This window comes from Glandiceps talaboti, chromosome 4 (assembly GCF_964340395.1).
Source record: "Glandiceps talaboti chromosome 4, keGlaTala1.1, whole genome shotgun sequence".
In the NCBI taxonomy this organism is placed as follows: Eukaryota; Metazoa; Hemichordata; class Enteropneusta; family Spengelidae; genus Glandiceps; species Glandiceps talaboti.
The window spans coordinates 15,047,194-15,071,096 of NC_135552.1; the positions used below are offsets into that span (position 1 = coordinate 15,047,194).

The 23,903-nt window shown below is 37.9% G+C and overlaps 3 protein-coding genes across 3 annotated transcripts in view; 2 read left to right on the forward strand and 1 right to left on the reverse strand.

The window, feature by feature from the left end:
• LOC144434573 (E3 ubiquitin-protein ligase Midline-1-like) overlaps positions 1 to 9,347 on the forward strand; it is a 17,652-nt gene extending 8,305 nt beyond the window's left edge. The window contains exons 5-8 of the mRNA XM_078123041.1: positions 134 to 156; positions 1,317 to 1,438; positions 8,091 to 8,213; positions 8,776 to 9,347. Coding sequence (XP_077979167.1) covers positions 134 to 156; positions 1,317 to 1,438; positions 8,091 to 8,213; positions 8,776 to 9,347 — 840 coding nt within the window. The remainder of the gene's footprint in view (positions 1 to 133; positions 157 to 1,316; positions 1,439 to 8,090; positions 8,214 to 8,775) is intronic.
• Positions 2,860 to 5,905, forward strand: LOC144433978 (conserved oligomeric Golgi complex subunit 8-like). The gene has a single exon (XM_078122402.1). It carries the CDS (start codon positions 2,860 to 2,862, stop codon positions 4,909 to 4,911), a length of 2,052 nt encoding a protein of 683 aa, XP_077978528.1. The 3' UTR covers positions 4,912 to 5,905.
• Positions 9,348 to 14,221: 4,874 nt separating the features above from the next.
• Positions 14,222 to 23,903, reverse strand: part of LOC144433557 (protein AF-10-like) — a 28,957-nt gene continuing 19,275 nt past the window's right edge. Inside the window, exons 8-15 of the mRNA XM_078121877.1 lie at positions 23,157 to 23,286; positions 22,468 to 22,559; positions 21,647 to 21,891; positions 20,993 to 21,315; positions 20,083 to 20,221; positions 16,809 to 16,884; positions 16,639 to 16,763; positions 14,222 to 15,432 (exon numbers count right to left, since the gene is read on the reverse strand). Of these exons, the coding sequence (XP_077978003.1) occupies positions 15,382 to 15,432; positions 16,639 to 16,763; positions 16,809 to 16,884; positions 20,083 to 20,221; positions 20,993 to 21,315; positions 21,647 to 21,891; positions 22,468 to 22,559; positions 23,157 to 23,286 (1,181 nt within the window). The 3' untranslated portion in view covers positions 14,222 to 15,381. The remainder of the gene's footprint in view (positions 15,433 to 16,638; positions 16,764 to 16,808; positions 16,885 to 20,082; positions 20,222 to 20,992; positions 21,316 to 21,646; positions 21,892 to 22,467; positions 22,560 to 23,156; positions 23,287 to 23,903) is intronic.

The following is a 23,903-nucleotide window of genomic DNA, read 5'->3' on the forward strand; positions in this document are numbered from 1 at the left end:
CATACATACATACATACATACATACATACATGCATGCACACATACATGACCACATACATGACCAGCTACCTAACATTCATACTGTTATTTGCTTAATTACTTACTAAAAAATTAACTTCTCTCTTTTTCCAAGGCTTGCCAAGTTCTGGAAGAAAGGTAATGATTAATGATAATAGATATAACTGTATAATATCAATTTTATCAACGGGTAGAAATTTAAAGTTCCGTTATTAGAATTTACAAATGCTATTTACAGTTCTTACGATCGATATTTCTATATACTAGCTGATATACTTTCATGATCCATTTATATATGTTTCCATATATGGTCGTAAAACACACGTGATGCGATATATATGTCAATCACTCGTCATTCATCAACAATGATAATTCTCCAGATGTATATCACAGCCAGTGTTACATAACCTTGCCGAAACAGTGGTCAGTATACGTATCACAAGCAAATGTATTTTTATCTTGGTTCGTATAATATCGGTAGATATATAAGGACAAAACTTCAGACACGCTGGACTCAAATACACAAATATTGTGTATGAATGAAGATAAGAAACACACTCGTGACACATGCTGTTCCGTCGAGGTTAGGTAAAACTGGTTGCAAAATGGCTCAAGTTACATACTGTGTCACTTTAACGTTTAATAGACATATAGTGTCACATACCAACTACTTGTAGTATTTGTCTCAATGACAACACTAAAGTGACATCACTAGAACTATCCGATATCAGGTGACCCTTTCACCGTACACGTCACACATTCTTACGTCATGTTTGCTTGATAGTCTGCTAGCCATATCATCCCAGCTGTTTACATCACATACAAGCTGAAAATACGACTCTTGTCTCCGTTCAAACTACACACTGCATATAACAACTATTGCGTCTATGATATGGCCATCTGTGACTCTAGCACACTTCAAGGTTTAGGAAAGACAGTGAAACATCTATGGTCACTTTGTTTCGAAGATATATTGAAAAAAAATGACTTATACACGCTAGATTATTTCATTAAAATGCCTTCATATCGGTCATACTAGTCTTATGGTAGCTGTCCACCTAATATATTATTGGTAATGACACTGCCAGCATTAGGATAATACCATTGAAACCACGCCATTCATGAGAATGTACATGTCATGGAAATAAGCATTATAAATAACGTTTAACGTGATTCGGCAAGTGTGCCTAGAATACAATATATACCAATTAAAAATGAGTATTTTATTTATTACTTGCATTTATTTTAATTAATCCTTACTTTCTGTAAGCCTGTTTTGATATATTATACATTAACAGGTTAGCCAAAGATACCAAGGAACATTTAACGTTGATGCCTGTCACCACTGCGGAATTTACTCCAATTGTCTTTGATGTGTCTACCGAGAGGGCGGTATTATCAGATATGTATTTTGTAAAAGGTATGGTCGACCATAAAGTGACATCGAAGGACGGAAATGAGGGACGGAGAGAGAGTAAAGAGAGTAGAGAGAGAGAGAAAGTGAGAGAGAGAGAGAGAGAGAGAGAGAGAGTGAGTGAGAGAGAGAGAGAGAGAAAGAGAGAGAGAGAGAGGGGGGGGGGGTAAGAGAAGGAAAGGGTACAGACAGACAGACCCATGAGACAGTCATTAAGAAGACATACATACATACATACATACATACATACATACATACACACACATACATACATACATACATACATACATACATACATACATACGTACGTACGTACGTACATACATACATACATACATACATACATACATACATACATACACACACACAATGAAACCTTATTTGAATCGGCAATTCTGCTAAACGTACTGAACATGAATGAGGCGTCTCTTTAGAACCATGTATATGATTTTATATGCGTTTTAAAATCCAAATTAGACGTACCTGACCGTAGTGTAAGCAAAAAACGTTGTAAAAATATAACAATGCTTGTATTGAATATCATGCATAGTCGAGTCACACACGCTCTTTAGCTGTAATGAAGTGGTTATGTTATATGTATGTAGTTTTACAATGGTAAAACTACGTTGCCAACTCAAATTCGCAGGTAAAGTCCACTGGTGACATGTTATTAATAGCCATGTGTTTGGTGAGTCATATTTGAGGTTCGTGGATTTCTATAGCAAATACTAGAGTCATGTGTCGTCAGGTAATATCTCCAATATCACCAGGTAGTTTGTTATCATATTGCAAATGACCACGTGTTGGAATGCTCTGACTACGTTACTATCATGATAATTGAATAGTATAACTCTGATTACATATTTAACTCACTAAAGGGACTGTATCCTATACGTTTACCATGGCCACAATGAGGACAATACATAGTATCTCTATACATCACAGGGAATAAGGAGGTCGCCAAAAATTGCAAATATGTCGCGGTGTCTGAAAATATCCGACTGTAAGATTGTCTTCTATTATAGTATACAGGTTTGTACTACGTCACAATCAATAAAAGATTTTCATAGTTGTCTGTGTTTTCCTTCGTTTTGGTTATTTTTATTCATTGGAATCGTCTGAAAAATAAACTTTTTCACATATTAAAGAGGGACGTTAAGTTTAATACTGAGGGACACTTGATTTGATTTGGTAATCGCGTTAATGTTTCTGCTCAACTAATTCACACACTTTTGTCAAATTTTCTGCCGTTTCTCTCCCCTTTATAATATAACATAATTCCAGAAAATGTCACCTTTAATATACAATGAATGAGTTCTAACTACACGAACGGATTCCTCTGAAGCTAAACAACACAAGTCAGAACAAAAGTTCTTATTCAATCGTATGTTGGTGGCGCTGTTCAACAGAGCCTGTCACATCACAAAATGGCGACCATTGACGTGGAAGACGAAACGATCCTCACCGCAATATTCAAGGATTCTTTTCCAGAACACTGGAGGGAGAATCCTGATTTTGCCTTGTATTTGGCAGAATTGAGTTCATTTGGAGTGGAAAAGCTAAGTCATGAACCCGAAAGGTTGGCAGAGGAGCGAGCGCAAATACTGAAGGAAACGCAGGACCTTGCGTTTCACAACTACAAAACCTTCATCGAAACTGCTGAATGTTCAAGGGAAATTTTCAAAGATTTCAGCAAAGTGGAATCACACGTGAGTAACCTTCTAGAGCAGTTGCCTCGTCTCACCGAAAAATGTAACCAATTTATGAAAGATTCGCAGGAAATCAATGCCAATCGTAAAATGAACAGTATGACATTAACCAAACACCCTCAGCTGCTCGAAGTATTGGAAATCCCACAGTTGATGGATACATGCGTCAGGAACGGCTATTACGAGGAAGCCCTGGAGTTGGCTACGTACGTCAAACGACTTGAAAAGAAACACTCAACTCTATCCGTCATTCTTGGCATCGTCAACGAAGTCCGTAACTCCAGTCAACTCATGTTTAGTCAGTTGATTCAGCAGCTCCGTACAAATATACAACTGCCTGTGTGTCTACGTGTCATCGGGTATCTGCGTCGGATGGACGTCCTCACCGAACCCGAACTCAGAATCAAGTTCTTGCAAGCACGGGATGCCTGGTTTCAGAGTATTACCACGGCCATACCAACAGACGATGCCTACTTCCACATCACCAAAGTGATAGAAGCCAGTCGTGTCCATCTATTCGACATCATAACACAATACCGTGCTATATTCTCAGACGACGATCCCATCCTCTCACCAGGTCATGACAGTAAAATCAACGACAGTGCAATATTCCACGGCTGGGTGGTCGAAAAAGTTTCGCAGTTCCTGAGAACACTGGAAACTGATTTGGATAAAGGCATCGGTACTCGCCTAGATTCACTACTAGGACAGTGCATGTATTTTGGATTGTCGTTCAGTCGTGTTGGTGTGGATTTCCGTGGATTGTTAGTGCCACTGTTTCAACAGGCTGCATTGAAAACATTCCAGACATCAATGAAGGAGGCATCCAGGAGATTTGAAGAATCGATGCAGTCCTATACTGTCATAGGTACACCAGCTTCACTGTCAAGCACAGTGCTATCAACAAGCTACACAGCAATGGAGAGCAACCTTATCCCACCTATGGTCCTAATGGAGTATCACCCCCTGGCTGTCTTTACCAACCATGTCCTCACGGCATTTAATGATCTACGGTTATGTGCACCGATAGCACTCGCTGAGGAAGTTGCACGCGAGTTGCAAGATTCTCTTACCAAAGCAGTGGTATCTGTTTTAGCCTTCCACAGAGCCGAAGAAAGTACATTCAGTAAACGGGAAAGTGAACTGTTCAGTAAATTTTGTCAAGTCACAGTTCATGAAATGATACCTTACCTTTGTCGATGTCTGCGTGCTTTGTTTCCACCAACAGCCATAGCAGAGGCATTGCGAGTTCCAGTGTCAGAACTCAGTAAACTTGGAAACATCGGGAGTGTCAACATCAGCAATGTCGTTGCACCTCTAGAATCACTGTTGCCAGTAGAGGAACCCCCACCCCCACCCCCATTACCATCTTCACCTCCTACATCACCAACCGAAGTCAAAGCTGCACCATTAGATGAAGGGGAGGAAGTTGAAGAAGGAGAAGGAGGAAAGAAATCAGAAGTAGCAGATGACAAAATGGAGGAGAGCCAGCAAACTAAGATGGAAGATGAACAGGAAACTCAGGTGGAACAGCAGGAAACTAAGGTGGAACAGCAGGAAAGTGAACCACAGGATGTGACTGGGACATCAGATGACACGGAAAGTCAAATGAAAGATGAAACATCAGATGAAAAAGATAACGAGACTGTGGAAAGTGAGGACAAAACGGAAATCACAGACGATACAGTTGAGGAAACAGATGATAAACAAATGGACTCAGAAAGTGTAGAACCTGAACTGTCAGATGACACAATGGATAAAACATCATAATATGAAATGTTGAGTGTCAGAATTACTTTATCACAATGTCTTCTCTTACTCTATCAAGAGTGTCTTGCAAGATTGTAATGATCATTAGTCCTTGTATCATGACCAAGGGTTCTTATTACTTATGGGTTCAGTAACGTTTCACCTGTTCAGGTCGACAGGCTTTGTCAAACTGTCTTTATGCAGGTTTTACTATACTGCTAGGTGGCGTAGTGGCAATGACATGGCCATAGAGATCATGTTCTTGGTATGACCCCCGACCCCACCCCCTCATCCCTCTGTTCATGGATGTTGCCTCCTTGTCTTCTCCGATGTGGAGAGATTCTCTAATTTGCCTGGATAACCTGTCCCATAAAGCCTGTCGACGTGAACAGGCAAAAGGTCATTAGAAGTAATATTATAACCCTTGGTTGTGATACAAGAACTAATTAGTACTGTTTTGAATGACCTGATGTACATATGTAAAGATCTTGTAAGATTGTACTTGTGGGAGTCACTTCAAAACAACGGTGAACAGTTGCATGGACTACTTACAGCGTGTTTCATTATATGAAAATGGTACATTTGTATTAAAATGTTGATAGATAACAAACATACTGAGGAAACTATATGGAGGGTGTACTATTCTAACGGACCATGGTGATAGATTGAAACAAGAGAACAAGTGTTCAATTATATATATATATATATAATTGAACATGAAGATTCTGTTACTGAAGAAATTTATGGGAAAGACTTGGCATGGGGTTTGGTGAAATTCTATCATATCGATATTGTATTTATGTGGCTACAATGTTAAATATTTGATTTGGACCAAGATTACTCAGAACATTGAATACACAAAAGAAAAATCAGTCTGAAAACTGGACACAAAAATGCAGAAAAAAAAGCTGGGCAAAAAAATAGTGCATCATTACTGATTGACAATTTAGGTATGGTGATAATTTGTTGATAATGTTACATGCAAAAACTATAGACATGTACACTTTAAAGTGGCCATATGGTATTTATTTTGGATTTGTAATTTATAAAAAAACAAATGTTATCATGGTGACCTACTTGAGAATTCAATGTGAAAGAACAGATGCCAAGTCCTTGTTTGTAACTCGATAAATTGCAGAAGACTGATAAATTTTTGAAGTTTTGTTATTGTACATACAATAACAAACTTTTTTATTCATTTTTAGCATATTGCAATGTAATGAGTTACAAACAAGGACTTGGTATATGTTGGTTCACATTGATTGTTCTAGTAGGAAGCCTTGATAAAATTTGTTTTATAAATTACAAATCCACAATAAATACCAAATCCTAATCCATATGGCCACTTTAAGTCAAGTTTAGAATTGAGTTTCACAGACGACATAGGTGATATGATAAAATAATTTATGCTTTATGTGGACTTGAAATAAAATGTTGCCAAGGGTTATTCTGGAATCATTTTGTGCAGTTTGTGTGTACAGTAGTAATGTTGTTGATGAACTTGTTTGCCTATACACTTGAAAGAAACAACATTCTTAAAATCTTAGTACATAGTAGCTTTATAGGGAGAGGGCGCCTTCAATCGCCCTCGGGGACAATTTTCCATAAAACTCAAAAGTTCTTTGATTCTCTCCAAACTTTACCATATATGAAAGCTTGTTCATGGTCATTGTGAAGTAATGAAATATATTTGGGGTTTCACAGTCTTGGCTTTCAGGGATATCGTCAATCTGTTATACCCCCCATAGAGTTAACACAGTATTCGGCGGCCATATTGGATTCGAAAATTACTGCATTTTTGATATCATTCAGACCTCTATTTCAAAATTGTATGGTGACCCCCAGATTTTCATGTTTGAGTTAACTGAGAATAGGTTAGAGTTTTTTGGACCAAACTAACAGCAAAACTTTAGAGAGTTTATTAGGTGCATTTTACATTCAACTATTTTTGTCGTTTTAAAATTTCATATTGTCAACAAGTTGTCTTACTTGCTTAGGCATGTATGTCTGTACTTAGCCAGTGACACAAAATTTATGTGATGTTAATCATGAAATAACTCTACAGAACCTAAAGTTTATGAAAGTAACTTTTTATTTCCTGGAGTGGCGTGACCCTTTAACCATAATGGATCAGCATGTGCAGCTGCCATTGTTGAAAGAACTCTGGGAAAATTTCATCAAGTAACCATATAAATATTATTAGGGTAAGGAGTTGTGACTTGGGGAGTGTCAGGAATAAGACCCCCTGTTGTAGACAAAAATGTGTATAACATGTTATGCAGATAACCCACTTTATCAGTTGGTACAGGGAAATCCCTCAAATTTAATCACTCCCCTAAATATATATTTGAGAGTGACTTTAGTGAAATCATCATGGACCATAGACTTCGACAGTAAGATGCATGGTGTTGCTTCGCCCTCACCTCTCTAAGAGGGGGTTGACTGATGTGTGAGGGCGCCCTGTCACAGTGTACCTTACAGACTACATGTACATGTGCCAGTGTCCCTCATATGGACGTATAATGTCCTAGAATCTTAGTGATTACTACAGGTTTATGGGATGGCAAAAGCTAAAGCAACCTTATCGTCCGTCTCCTGTACATATACATATTTTAAAGATACAGAGACATGTATCTTTATGTCTGAGTGTTCTAGAAAGGCAATAACACAATAGACGATCACCTTGTCTGAGGACTTGAGATGGATGTATATATCTATACATGCTGTGCTCTATAGACCTAAATATATGGTATGGACTTGTCTTTAGCTGTATCTCTCTCATTCTGTTTCTGTGTTTCTATCTGTCTCTGGAATTGTGTGTCTCCTCTGTCTCTGTCTCTGTATGTATGTATGTATGTATGTATGTATGTATGTATGTATGTACGTACGTACGTACATACGTACGTACGTACGTATGTATGTATGTCTCTCTCTCTCTCTCTCTCCATTCTAAAGAAAAAGAATTGCACACCACAACGCATTAATATTGAAGTTATGTCTAGAGGGGATTGTTAGAGTTGTTTCTCAAATAAAGTTCACCCACTCACATGAACACAACTGTGCATATCGTTGAAACTTAATTAATCCATGATGGCAAGGACATGTTAGCAAGTCACTGTGCATACTGCAAAGTCTCTTTGAATGTCACAAAGGCGATTGTTTGTAGCCACTAAATGTTGCTATTGTCTTTTTGTTTACAGTTCAGAAACCAGGTCCATCAGATGATGAAATCTATGATATAGTAGAGAGCTATGATGACAGAGACTCCTGGTCTTTTGCAGAGTCATTCAGTAAACTATTCAATAGGAAAGATTCAGAAAAAGGTGGGACACGTATAGTCTGTTAGGTACTTCATGATGGGGCGCCCTCACACATCAGTTTGATGTTTCTTAAAGTCTAGGACACTAGTACTGGTTTACTACTAGACTGTACACATTATTTATCTGTGGTGGGGCAATTAGATATAATATTCCCCAGTATTTTTCTTCCTTCAGCCAAGGAAAATACGAGTGAGCTAAGGGGCCTTGTCACTGAGTTGCTAGATGAGTAGTGACAAACCCTTAAGTCAGGAATATAATTCTATCCCCTCAATCATAATTCATGAAAAATCGATTTGGAACATTTTGAAGCAAAACTCTTGTTGAAGAAATAGGTCTTAAGACCTGATTTAACCAAACAACCTACCCATTATCTTAAAAATGTTACATTGAAAAGTAACAAATTCAAAAATGGATAATCCTAAGATGCCATAATTATTACATTAACCCTAGCCTGTCTACACTGCTGATCTATGATAGCTACATGAGTGTAGGAAAAAGCTATCATCGACACAGATCCGCAATATAGACAGGCTAGTTATGACAACTTTACCTTCCACCATTTCAGGTATAGAATTCCAGCTCCATCCACAAACCGCCCACAGAAACCTGAAAGTATTTAACAGCGGTCTCTCAGTATGCCACGATAGGGCTGGAGCTGAGGAACGCTGCCTTGCTACGCCGTCTTCTGAACGTTTCACCAAACATCTGATGGTATTTGGTAATGTTGGTATCAGTTATGGTAGACACTACTGGGAAGTGTCAGTCCGCGAAAGTGTATTCTGTCGTGTCGGCGTTGCCTACCCTAGTCTCCCAAGAGACCAAGGGCTGGGTGATAATGCAATGTCCTGGTGTTTTGAGAAGTACTTGGAGACGCGCAACGTGGTTCACGGTCTGCGTCTCCGAGAGATTAACACCCCTCCATGTTCCTTCAATAGATTAGGCGTCTATTTAGATTACAACGCAGGCAAGGTTGCATTCTTCAACGCCACAGCAAAGAAACATGTGTTTACTTTCCATACCAAGTTTGTGCAGTCGGTATGCCCAGCATTTGAAGTTAACAAAGGAGACTTAACCATCTCCAGTGGACTCGTTATACCTAGCTTTGTAGCAGAAAAGATGGGGCTACAGGTAGAATGAACAACTTTACTATACCCACACTGATGGACATGTATACTATTCGACTGTATATGCCATGGGTATGTTTGGAGTGGGGTTGGGGTGGGGGTCATGGTCATAAGTGTTTACTTGATGTTTCGATTGATTTTAGATACTACACTCCATTCAATGGCATCACATTTTCTTTCCCTTGATTCCCTTCTCCTTGATGGAAAACTTTATACACACGGAGTCTCCTGCTATAACTGTACATCTCACAATATTTGAGCCAGTAAGCAGCACTATTATATATAATGACAGGACATTAGATTTAGCTTGTTCATAATGCTAGTTTTCACAACATAACTTTGTCTGTAATATGAAGTTTACAATATGCAATGTATTTGTTGCATAAAAACGTAAACATAATATATTCCAGCCAATATTGAAATAATTGCAATAAATTAGAATTTAGAGCTGCACTAACTGTAACTGGAATATCATTTTTTTAAAATCAAACAACCAACAATATTTTCACCAAAAATTATTAGAATAACAATAATCAGTTATTTTACAGATCAATTATATCTACAAGTAGTAAAGTAATTGGTTGAAATCATGAACGTAGTTGAAGGCACTGATTTTAGGGCGCAGACCCACAACTCAATTTGATTGGATTTGTTTTTTCGCCATATAAAATATACAGCTACACCACTACATTTGACATATACCCACAGATGATTCAATACTGTTCAGGGTGTACAATATTATGAGTATATCATTATATCTAACATAACAGTTTCAAAAAACCTTCCAGTTGCAGCTCTAGTCAGCTTTAAAACTCCTACAATATATAGGTATTATAAAAATTGCATGTCTATCTACATGCATATATCATATTATTGTACTGACTATAAACTACACGCAGCCTAGCATTATTCAAATTAAAAAGTTGTAAAAATTTATCACTTTTGTCAAAATCTTGATAATTTGTCACTCAAGGAACAATATAGAACACAACCTTTTTTTGCTGCATACAATTTCATTGTTTAATTTTGTATTTTATGGCAGTGTTTTGAATTAGAACATTTACATTTTATCAGACTGTTTTACTTTATCATTTACATTATAATATAACCAATATGTATTTACAATATTATCAGGGTCTACAAATATAATATAATGAACAAATTATATCTACATATATGTGTGCAATAGGACAGGTCCCTTAGGTACGGTAGTTGTAAATTATATGAGGTAATAAAAGGATCAGTAACTTAAGTAGTTAGCCATGTGTCCATACTGAAGGACCAGTAACTTAGGTAGTCAACTATACCTTTTTTTCTTAGGACTAGTAACTTAGGTAGTCAACTACATCTAACAGAAGGACTGTTAACTTAGGTAGTCAACAGTGTGCCCTCTAAGCCAATTTGAAGCGCCACTGACGCACACAATTTCTAGTGACGCACCAAAATTTGGTGTTCCCTTATCTCTTTCTATGTGGTGACTCACAAGAAATGCCAGTTTTTATCATTTTGACTCACAACAATAAAATTTGGCTATCGTTAGAGGGCACACTGGTAGTCAACTATGCCTAATTCTTAGAAGGACTAGTAACTTAGGTCGTCAACTATGCCTATGTCACAGAGGAACTGGTAACTTACGTAGTCAACAATGCATACATAATAGAAGGAAAAGTAACTTAGGTAGTCAACTACCGGTACAACTATGTAATAGAAAGATGAATGACTTAGGTAGTCAACTATACCTATATTTAAGAAGAGCTGGTAAATTAGGAAGCCAAGTATGGCATGTATAGTAACCTAGTACTGTTATAACGTTCTAACTGTTCGATTGTGAAAATGAGCCAAGCTTCAACTCCCAACATCTATGATTTCTAGCGTGACTTCAAAATGGTAACTGACCAGAAATATCCACGAAAAAGAATTTTGTAATGATTACGTTAGTTTTTATATTAATTTAATGTACAATATGCTTTGGCAATAAAACTCAAAAAAAAAAAATGAAAAAAAAATGGGTGTGCTGTTACTTTGTTCAAGTAAACTCCAACCTAATACTCAGTTAAAATGACTAAAAAAATCTGGGGTCACCATACAAATTTCTGAAATAGAGTTCAAGATGATTCAAAATTTAGTCATTTTAGAATCCAATATGACCGCCAAATACTGACAATTTCACTAAGAACAAGATGGTGAACCTCAGAATTTCTTCTATTATTTCAAAAGGACCAGGAACAATTTAGCTTTAATACAGCAAAGTTTGGAGAGAATTGAAGGACTTTGATTTTTCTGGGAATTTTGTAAGATGCTCATTGCTGGTAGAATGACTTTAAATAAACGATCGACCCAGCATTTTATTGTAAAGTGCATTGTACATTTAGTGTAGTTATCGAGCCAACATCAATGAAATAAAAGAATTGCAATTATTAATGATATGAATTCATTGGAGTATGATTATATTCATCAAAGTTTGGAGAGAATTGAAGGACTTTGATTTTTCTGGGAATTTTGTAAGATGCTCATTGCTGGTAGAATGACTTTAAATAAACGATCGACCCAGCATTTTATTGTAAAGTGCATTGTACATTTAGTGTAGTTATCGAGCCAACATCAATGAAATAAAAGAATTGCAATTATTAATGATATGAATTCATATTTTTAGTGATTGTGCATGCTGTGGTGTATGGTGACACGTAGGGTCTTAGTGGTCCTATAATCATACATTCGTTATCAACAAGGGTTGCACACAATGCAGACTTGTTTTCAACCTCCTGCTGTGGTTTGTGAAATCCATTAGATTGGTACTAATGAAATGAAAGTGGTTACACAAACACACACACATGTATACACACTTGTATACACTCACCCTCCCACAAGCACACATACATGAGCCTTACATAAAAACTAGTACCTCGAAGGAAAGTCTGTGTTATAGACTTGAAATTATAATGAATGATTTTTTATAAACTTACAAATACCATTCATACAGAGAATCATTTCATTAGTTGTATACCAAAATAATATATACAGTAACACAGAAATAGGGATACAAATAATCACCAGGTCTGTGTATATGTGCGTGTGTATTCATGTGTGTTGAACTCTTTTACTTTCATAATAGTACGTAAAAAATAGTATGTAAAAGGATTGCTTATCTGTGTGCTCATCCCAACTGCGTGTAGCACCTCCATAATTTTGTTTGATTTGTAGTTGAACTTATCTGATTGTGGGTATTATAAAATGTCATGTGCCATCAATGAAACACCTAGCCCTTCTACTGTGTAATTGTGTTACACCAGTAGCTGTTGTCCTACCTCCTTGCCCTCGAAACCAACACTTGTTTTGAGAACATGAATAAGTTGGTAATTACGATTTGAAAATGTACGCCAAACGACCTGATTACAACCATGACAATGTTATTCAAATGAAGTCATTATGTAAAAGACTTTTACATAATGACTTCATTTGAATAACATTGTCATGGTTGTAATCATGTTATTGGGTGTACTTTAAGTACACCCAATAACATGATTACAACCATGACGTTATTCACATAAAGTCATTATGTAAATGTACACCCAATAACCTGATTACAACCTTGACAATGTTATTCAAATGAAGTCATTATGTAAATGTACACCCAATCACCTGATTACAACCATGATGTTATTCAAATGAAGTCATTATGTAAGTGTACACCCAATAACATGATTACAACCATGACATTATTTAAATGAAGTCATTATGTAAATGTACAACCAATAACCTGATTACAACCATGACAATGTTATTCAAATGAAGTCATTATGTAAGTGTACACCCAATAACATGATTACAACCACGACGTTATTCAAATGAAGTCATTATGTAAGTGTACACCCAATAACCTGATTACAACCATGACAATGTTATTCAAATGAAGTCATTATGTAAGTGTACACCCAATAACATGATTACAACCATGACGTTTTCAAATGAAGTCATTGTGTAAGTGTACATCCAATAACCTGATTACAAACATTACATTATTCAAATGAAGTCATTTTGTAAGTGTACACCCAATAACATGATTACAACCATGACGTTATTCAAATGAAGTCATTATGTAAATGTACACCCAATAACCTGATTACAACCATGTTATTCAAATGAAGTCATTATGTAAATGTACACCCAATCACCTGATTACAACCATGACGTTATTCAAATGAAGTCATTATGTAAGTGTACACCCAATAACCTGATTACAACCATGATGTCATTCACATGAAGTCATTGTGTAAATGTACACCCAATAACCTGATTACAACCATGACATTATTCAAATGAAGTCATTATGTAAGTATACACCCAATAACATGATTACAACCATGATGTTATTCAAATGAAGTCATTATGTAAGTGTACACCCAATAACCTGATTATAACCATGACAATATTATTCACATGAAGTCATTATGTAAGTGTACCCAATAACATGATTACAACCATGACGTTATTCAAATGAAGTCATTGTGTAAATGTACACACAAGGCAGAGATGAACACAAATGAGGCACAGGTGAAGTGTGCACGTGATAATTTAGACGTAATTATGTAAATTTGACATACGAGTGTTTGGTGATGACTTTTGAGGGTGTAGTTTATTGAATCAGTTTTCAACGGTTCTCAACACAGGCTAGTTGGTTTTTGAGGACTAAGAGGTACAACAACAGCTACAAATGTAACATAAAAGAGCAGTAAACAGGCTATGAAACGCCAAGCTAACCCCAATTTCCCTGTACACGTCAACGCGATAACAATGAATATGACACCACTCTCACCCATAGTCTTTATGTATATCAAGTAATATTTTAATTCACTTATTCAAAATAAAAAGTTTGTGTTTTTGGTGAAAAATATTGCTGACTTATTAAGCAAGCTGTATGACTTTCAAATCAGTTCACACAACAGTTGCCATCAAGCTGACTTGGATGGTGTCTATATGTTGGAGAAGGAAAAGGGAAACGTGTCCAGGTTCAGCTAACACCGGAAGGACCTACCTACCTATCAGGATACCAGATCATAGTTACATGATAGACTACTGGAACCTACAAATTTGAGATTTCAAGACTCATTTGCAGTGTCCTCAATAACGAGGTGTCCATAGTAACAGATTTAACATCTATATTATCAAAAAACTGTCTTAATTTATATCCAATAGGTGTGGATGAATGTATTACAAGTGGAATGTATACAGGGGGGAGGGAACATTACCCAAAATAACTACTAACATTACTTTCAGTCATAAAAAAGTCTTTAACAACCACATTCATAATTATCTGTGAGTAAACAGTTTTAAACTCTACCCATATAACTATCTACATGTTGACCTATGGTATTTCAACTTTGACCTTTACACTGCTGACCTCTCTAAAAAAAAAAAGAAAAAGAGAAGACTTTCCTACCTGACAATTTTTTTTAAACCAAAGTTGCACATTTCTAAAAAACGAAAATTATGTTTAAATATTATAAATAATTCAAATTAATTTCCATTTTTTTTTTTTACAAAATTGAAAAGAGTGAAAAATATAGAACAGTCCTTACCTCCATCACTTTTTTTTTGGAATAGATCTAGCAGTGAGAGGAGGGGGTCACTGGATTTGGCATATTTCTCCTAATCAGACAATCTATATACAGAAAAAACTCTGTGACCATATTTTTAAGTACAAAATGTGAATTCTGCTAGAAATTGTAACGCAAGTATGTACACAGCTATATTATCTGACCTATAAAATATAGAAGTTTCGGTTAAAAGTTGTATCATGGTGCTAGATTACTAAAACCACGGCAATTTCGGAAAATTAGTATCGGCATTTCAAGTACCCTTGGTTGTATGTCTACAGAGTGTGTTGTGTTGACACGAGTGACATTCACCTTGTAAGAAGAAAGTTTGGAACAAAACCACAAATCATAGAAGTGTTTAATGTATTAATCCAAGTGCAAATATTTCCATTCCCCAATGACCAGAGATAATTTCATTATTAATAAACTGGATGAATTCACACTGGTGTCTGTCTAGGTTTTGTTGCCATGACTACTGTTTCCCTTCTTCCCGCCTTGAGATACCTATGGAATGAGCAAAGGACACAAGAAATATAGTTGAGAGAGTTACCAGTATGGTGACGGAGAGGATGTGTACAACACTGGCTACAAATTAACATATAGTTGAACCAGGGCTCAAACTTAACATTTTTTGTTGGTATTCCCAGTGGGCTACCAATGTCAGAAAGTGGTAGCCCCAAGGATGGTGACCAATAGTCCTATATTCCTGAACTGAAAACAGAGTTCCTCTATTGGAAATTTAATATGTGTGTCACTTTCATGTCCATAAATCTTCCATCCTTTAAATCATAACATAATTAGTGGTAGCCCACCGCAAATTATGGTAGCTCCATGAAAAATTGGTAGTCTGTGGACTCAGGACTAGTTAATTTTGCGCCCGGAGTTCGGAAGACTAAATCCTAACTTAATACACAGGCAATTGAGGCCATGGTTTAATACGATAGACACAAAGTAAAAGTACTATTGTTGTTTGATGTGGTAGATTACACAAGTGGGTGACAGTAGTGTTTCTGTTGTGCTAATCACCCTATAATCAGCCAAGAGGGGCAACTGTACTGCACCCACAAAAAAAAAATGTTTTTACTGTTAGGTCCAGGATACAAATGATTGACAAATAGCAATATATCTCTCTCCAATCCCAACACACCTCCCAAACCTACCCTACCTCCCCCTCTGATCCCAAACCACCTCCCCAACCCATCCTTCCTCCCTCTGATCTCAAACCACCTCCCACCCTACACTACCTCCCTCTGACCTCAAACCACCTCCCCAACCTATCCTTTCCTCCTAGATCCTCTGATCCCAAACCACCTCCCCACCCTACCCTACCTCCCTCTGATCCCAAACCACCTCCCCACCCTACCCTACCTCCCTGATCCCAAATCACCTCCCAAACCCATCCTTCCTCCCTCTGATCTTCCCATCCTTCCATACTTCCCTCTGACCTCAAATCACCTCCCCAACCTATCCTTTCCTCCTAGATCTCCCCATCCTATCCAACCACCCTTTGATTCCAAACCATCTCCCCTGCCTAAGTAAGACAAATTGTGCATAAAAAATACCCTGCATTGTTGGGTAGAGGTAAGTATTGCATTTTGTAACCCTTAACAAGGTGTATTTACTGTCAAAAACCAACTAATATCATGGACTTTGATCATCTTCAAAATGATGATAACAGTAACACTCCTATATAATACATACCTTAGATACACTCAAGCTATTCTCAGAGGGTAGTGTTGAATGTTCACCGTTCATTTGTAAGCTAGGCATACTGCTACCCTGAGGTGAACTCTGTATATGTGACATTGGACCGTTTCCTCCAGTGTGTGAAATCCCTGATCCTGGTGAACTCTGTACATGAGGCATATGATCATTTCCACTGCCATGTGACATGCCCTGTCCAGAACCCGGTGGTTGTTGATGCATCAATTGGAAAACCAGCTGTTGATGTTGCTCCTACAACAAAGACAATACAGATGAAACGGGTGGCTATACTGTAATTGTTGTGTGAAACAATGTATGTAAATTACAATAGGTCCTTACCAAAGGAATGGGGGGGGGGGGGGGTGTCATACTGATGAGAAATGATCATACTAATGCTTTCTATGGAGATGGGCAAAAACAAAAAATCAACATAACAGGGAACGATTCACTATAATTCACGTAAAGCATGTGTGGGCAACCTACATCATACACCCTGTGGAAGGAATCAGAGAGAGCAGGGGTGGGCAACCCACATCATCGACCCTGTGGACAGTTTCAGAGATAGTAGGGGTGGATAGCCCACATCAGACACTGTTGAAGGGTTCATGCACAGTATGGGTGGACAGCCTACATCATAGACCCTGTGGAAGGTTTCAGAGATAATATGGATGGGCAGCCTACATCACAGACCCTGTGAAAAGATTCATACATAGTAGGGGTGGGCAGCCAATACCATAGACACTGTGGAAGGGTTCATGTATAGTAGGGACAAACAGCTTACATCATAGACCCTGTGGAAATGAACATGGAGAGTAGGGGTGGGCAGCCTACATCATAGATTATGTAGAAATATTCATGCATAGTAGGTGTGAGCAGCCAACACCATAGACCCTGTGGAAGGGTTCATGCATAGTAGGGGTGAGCAGCCTACATCAGACCCTGTGGAAGGATTCATGCATAGTAGGGGTGAGCAGCCAACACCATAGACCCTGTGCAAAGATTCATGCATAGTAGGGGTGAGCAGCCAACACCATAGACCCTGTGGAAGGATTCATGCATAGGAGGGGTGAGCAGCCTACATCAGACCCTGTGGAAGGATTCATGCATAGTAGGGGTGAGCAGCCTACATCAGACCCTGTGGAAGGATTCATTCATAGTAGGGGTGGAAAACCTACATCATAGGCCACGTGGAAGGGTGCCTTCTAAATCATTGGGTTATGTAGCTTAAATACACACCTTGGCTATAAATAGGGTTTGGATTAAGACGACGCTAATTACGCCAAATGACTCTGACCATGTGACGCACTCAAAGACCTCCTCCTATGAAATTGCCATTTTAGAGAGTATTACATATTTTCTACTTCCTAATGTTGGACTAATGTAATGGGAATGTTCAGTAAAGAAGTCTCTTGCTGTAGTTTCGAAATAGTTGCATTTTGGGGACTGTATTCATGAAAACATTGGCATGATACATGTTGGGAAGCGTTGGGACAATCTACCACAAGTCATTACATGAGATTGAGACTACAAAGCTGATAGCCAAAAGTAGCAGACTAGGTGATTTTCTGTTAGATGACATCTTACCTGGCGATGATAGTACTGAAGACAGTAATAAAAATGAAGCAAAAACAGCAAAACAGAAACAGAAAGTTTAGTTAACAGAGGCCAAAAAAAAACAAACCTGTGATGTGTTAGTTGATGCAACTTAAATGATATAAAAAATGCAAAAAGTGCAAATGTGAAACAAGAAGGGAGTATTTGGAAAGAATACAAAAGTTTCAAAAGAGCTAAATTATAACGGACTGAAAAGCAACTTATAATGCTGTGAATGTTGCTGGTAATACAAACAGTGTTTTAAAATGTTACCAATATCACAAAGAAAGAGTATTTTCCTAAACTTAGAGATAAAGCTTGGATGTCCTACGGTTAGAGGTAAGATGCTATTATGACTGTGCTTGGATCTATGTACACAATATGGATTAATGTTATTATAGCTTCATATGCATAAAAGCTATGATAGCATTACACTACACCAAGCTGTACTGGGTGAAAAGGTGGGGGGGGGGGATGACAATATTACACTGCACTATGCTCAACTTTGTGGCCTATAACATTACACAACGCCAAGCTGTACTTGGTGGGGGCGCTATGTGCTACGATAACATTACATAACATGACATACAATGTGAATTATTCTATGGCATCAAATGAAGTGGCTACCCTCGAGTCAGTTTGTACAAAAATGAAAAATGAAATTAGTGAGAATGTATTATTTTAGAAGGTTCACCATCTTTTGATGCAAGTCATTTTTTCTTCCTCCCTTTTTCTTTCCCTTTTGTCCCTTTTTATTGACTGAGTACTTTTGTACTGTATTTCTTTTGTACATCTAAAATAAATAAAACATACGTCTGGCCATGTCATGATTTACAGGGTTCATACCAAGCTCCTATGTATTGATACCCATTATAAATCGTTGTCATCAGTGCTGGCCATGTTTTGATTTCTGATTGATTGACTGATTGATTGATTGATTGATTGCTTGCTTGCAACTACTTGTAAACAAGAATGCGGCCTTTCTCCATGTCGCACTACATAGTGTAAACATACACATCTTTTTCCCACTAACTAGAACTTTCATAGCTTTACTGTTATCAATATCAGAGAAGATGGATGAACCATCAACCATGAACACAGTGTTATAGCAGTCATATTTTATTCCTTCTCCATGGTTCTGAGTATTTTGTAGATTATCTGACTACAGTAAAATGTACATGTTTATGTTTTTATTTGTAGACAGCAGTGACAAATCCAATATGGCTGCTGCTGATTGCAGTATTACTAGTCTCGGTTAGTCAGACTCTCACCACTGGGGGCGCTGCCTAAGAGACATCTCACCCAAGTGTGAGTCTGGGAAAACCAAATCCCAACTCGCCCATGCAGGAACTAACTCCTAGAGCAGTGCATGCTGGGAAATACTTCCACGTTTAACATTGCAGGCTGAATGATTTCGGTACATTCGCGAGAGGTAATCACTTCTCAAACGACTGATACATCTTAATCACAACGAACGGGCCTTGTAAGCCCATTTTTTACAGCTTGGAAGAAATGTACTGTGTGACTTCCGGTGTGGGGTAGTTGAAATGTGGTTTCCCCCAGACTCTGATGTGGGTGGTCTCGTAGAAGAGCCCCCTAGTGGTGAGAGTCTGGGTAACCGAGACTACATGCAGTGTTACTTGAAACATTTGACTAGAAGTGAAAGCTGGTGTAGGGAGATAGTTTCCCAGTATTATCATAGTAGCATGGGTTTAAAGAACAAGTATGGGTGGTATTTCAATATATCACCCTGAAGGATTTGATTCTCCTGTACCTATTTTAATGCTGTAATTTTCATCACGTTTACAGCATGATACACAACACCACAACAAACATACACTATGTAACAATGTTTACCTGTGTCAATTGCTGTTGCTGTAGCATAGAATTGAGATGTTGTTGTTGCATCATAAGATGATGTCTCTGGTGTTCTCTGTGCTGATCTTTACTGGGCTCTCGTCCATGTTGGTCTCTGTATCTCTGAGACTCTGGGGGACTATACAAAACATTGAGTGTTAAGTGGGTATACATCTATCAAAAAAGGTGTTTTATATACACACAATTAAAGACATAGATACATACACACACACACACATACAAATAATACATACACATACATACATACATACATACATACATACATACATACATACATACATACACACATATACATACATAGTATACATACATACATACATACATGTATACATACATACATACATACATACATACATACATACATCCATCCATCCATGCATACATACATACATACATACATACATACATACATACATACATACATACATACATTCACGCATGCATACATACATACATACATACTTATACATACACATGCATACATGAATGCATGCATGCATACATACATCATACACATTTCATATATAGATACTTTGGACAGTCAGTATTCATCGACAGTACACTCTTCTGAGGTAAGGTGAAATTGTACGAATGCCTCCCGAAGGTATATTTAAATCTTTTCTAGACGAGGATTATTTTTACACCATCAATCACCTGTATTGCAAAATCTGTCCAAAAATCTATCTAACTTGGACATATTTCAATAGTAATGAATTCCAAATATTGTGATTTCTTGTATTTGTGAATTACTCCAAAAGTTATTATACAAGTTTTGATCAGTTTTAGGCCAATAAAAAACTGGTAGGTTTGTGTTAACCCATAATTGGAGAATGTGAAACTGTGAAGAGCGCCCTCTGTGGTGGACTTTTCAGAGTCCACTCCTACTCACCTCTCTTGGTGATGTGATGACATATTTACTCTGCCATCCAAATATTGTCCTGGCATTGATGGATGTCCATGTGGATGCTGCATTCCCGGTAGGATGTTTCCCTGTTGTCCTGGGGTTGATGCCATAGATCCCTGTGGCTGTGGGTGAAGGGACGGTGCCTGAGGGTGGGGCGGTGTGGTCGGAACTTGTGTTACGGGTCCAGGGGGAGGCACACCTACTGGTAGCTGTGGTGGCTGGTTGGCCTGTCCTGGACTGCTGGAATGTAGTGAACTACCTGGGCTTCTGTTGGATTGATTCATGGAACTGTGGCTTGTGTTCATATCCTAGAACAGAATGACAAACATGAAATTATCTAGTGACGACCAATACTCTGGTAAAACTATGGTCTGGTGTCAATTCTATACTTTGAAAAATACTGCCAGGCCCCCCACAGCTTTAGAGCAAGAATCTTCAAAGAATTCATGGCTCAACAATACAGTGTAACACGGATCAAGTTTCCTGCCAAGAATCCTATAACACATGGGTGGGAGATGCTTGGCAGCCAAGTCAGTAGCAGACAGCCACAACCTGCTAATGTCCAGAACCCCCAACGGGCTCTAGTTATGGGTACAGTATTTCTTTGAGTCAGTTTAACAGGGGGTGCGAAATCCTTACCTGAGTTTGTGCTTGTTGAGCTTCTGGATGAATCAAATTGTTCAACCTTGGACTTCTATTACTTTGTGCACTGGGACTGGTATCAGTGGAACCCCCTGCAGCTGATGTTGAATTAGCCAATGGAACAGACAGCCTGGCATTGACTGCTAAGAGGTGGTCCCGTCTGGCAACTAGATTCTTCACGTGTTCTTCTAATCTGTGGTTTTCAGCTCTTAGTTGATGTAGGCAGGAGAGTAGAGAAGCAACTATATTGGAAGACGTTTCAAATAATATATATTGTGTTATTTTCACCAACATTTTAGCGGGGAAGTGTTTTGTGTGTGTGTGTGTGTGTGTGTGTGTGTGTGTGTGTGTGTGTGTGTGTGTGTGTGTGTGCGTGTGTGTGCGTGTGCTTGTTTTGACTCACACATAAAGGGTTTGTTTGTATTTTTACTGTACAGTGGTTCAGAGTAGAGTGGTAATATATGTGTTTACACAGATACATTGACATAATACAACACAAAAGATATCTCTGATGGAAAATAATCAAAATACATAAGTATCCTAGGACAGCTGTAAAATGTCCACTCTGTTCAAAGAATCAAAAGACAGGTTTCAATTCTTTATTCTCCTCAACAACACATGGCATTTCACCTTTCACACATTTTTTTCAGAATTGTTAATACATTATTATACATGTCTGGAACCTGAAACCAACTTTGGCTTCAGTCTTGATAAAATTTGGTTAAATGGGGAAGTGGGGGTGGGTGGTGGTGGTGGTGGTGGTGGGGGTGGGGGGTGGGGGAGTGTTGAATAGAGGTAATAACACATAGGAAACTCACTGTCAAAGTGTACACCCTGCTGCATAAGAAACTCTGATCCTTGCTCCCATTGTCTTTCCAGTAACTCCTCCATTGTCGCTGGAAAAGGTGGTCTGGAAATACACAGAGTGAAAACACACTTTATTAGCGTTATACTAGTATATAAAATAGACATTGAAGTCATTATCTGTAGGTATCAATGCCTAGAACTTCATCCCCAAACATCTTAAGTCATCCATGTAAATATTGGGGTGATACACGATGACAATTACATTGTAAGTGTTGACAAAACATTAGACTCTACAATGCTATGATGGCCATAGATACAATTCTATGATGGCCATAGATACTACAATGCTATGATGGCCATAGACACTACAATGCTATGATGGCCATAGATACTACAATGCTATGATGGCCATAGATACTACAATGCTATGATGGCCATAGATACTACAATGCCATGATGGCCATAGACACTACAATGCTATGATGGCCATAGACACTACAATGCTATGATGGCCATAGATACTACAATGCTATGATGGCCATAGATACTACAATGCCATGATGGCCATAGATACTACAATGCTATGATGGCCATAGATACTACAATGCTATGATGGCCATAGATACTACAATGCTATGATGGCCATAGATACAATTCTATGATTGACTATGAATTAACTGTAAAGTGTCACCATACTTACACAGTATCTTGCTGTTCTGATTGATTTCTTTGTATACTATTGTGAAGACTATTTTGTCTATGTGGACCTACAAGTAAGCCATTAGTGGCAGCTGTATTGAATACATCCCTGAAACCAGACTCAGCACCACCTGTTGACAAAAACAAAATTGAAAAATAATCTATGTAATATAAACAAATCTACAATGCTGCACCACAAACGAGGCACACAATTTGAAGTAAAGATAGAATGATTCTAACTGACTTTTACAAAGGGAAACATTATGGTGTCACAAATGTTACACTTGTGTCCATCATTTTGTAAAAGTTCAGTTTGGAAATATTTTACATTCTTGTCAATTGCCACACTAGTCTTCTAAAGTTTATAGCCTGCAAAGCAAACTCATTGGGGTCAGACATGTACGTAGTATCTCTGAGCGTTGTAACTGGGGGCCACAAGACATTCATCAGTACTGTCCACATACATGTGTACAGCTACAGATGAACTTTACCAGCACTTGCTAACCAGAGAGATGAACCCCCTCTGCATGGACTGACAATTCCAATCTGTATATTGTTCCCTTTGCATCTTGTGCATTATCAGCTACAGACCATTCTTCAGTGCATGTAAACAACTGAAGCTGTACATGAACACGTATTTCATACAACTCACAAAATAACACCGGTGCATTTGCTTGTTTGTGGCAATCAGGAATGAGACAATGTGCATAAAGACATACAAGTACAATGTAAATTGTGTCGGTAACAT

Bases quoted from the DNA above. Each gene is read 5' to 3' on its own strand.
- LOC144433978 (XM_078122402.1), top strand. From the start codon at position 2,860: ATGGCGACCATTGACGTGGAAGACGAAACGATCCTCACCGCAATATTC.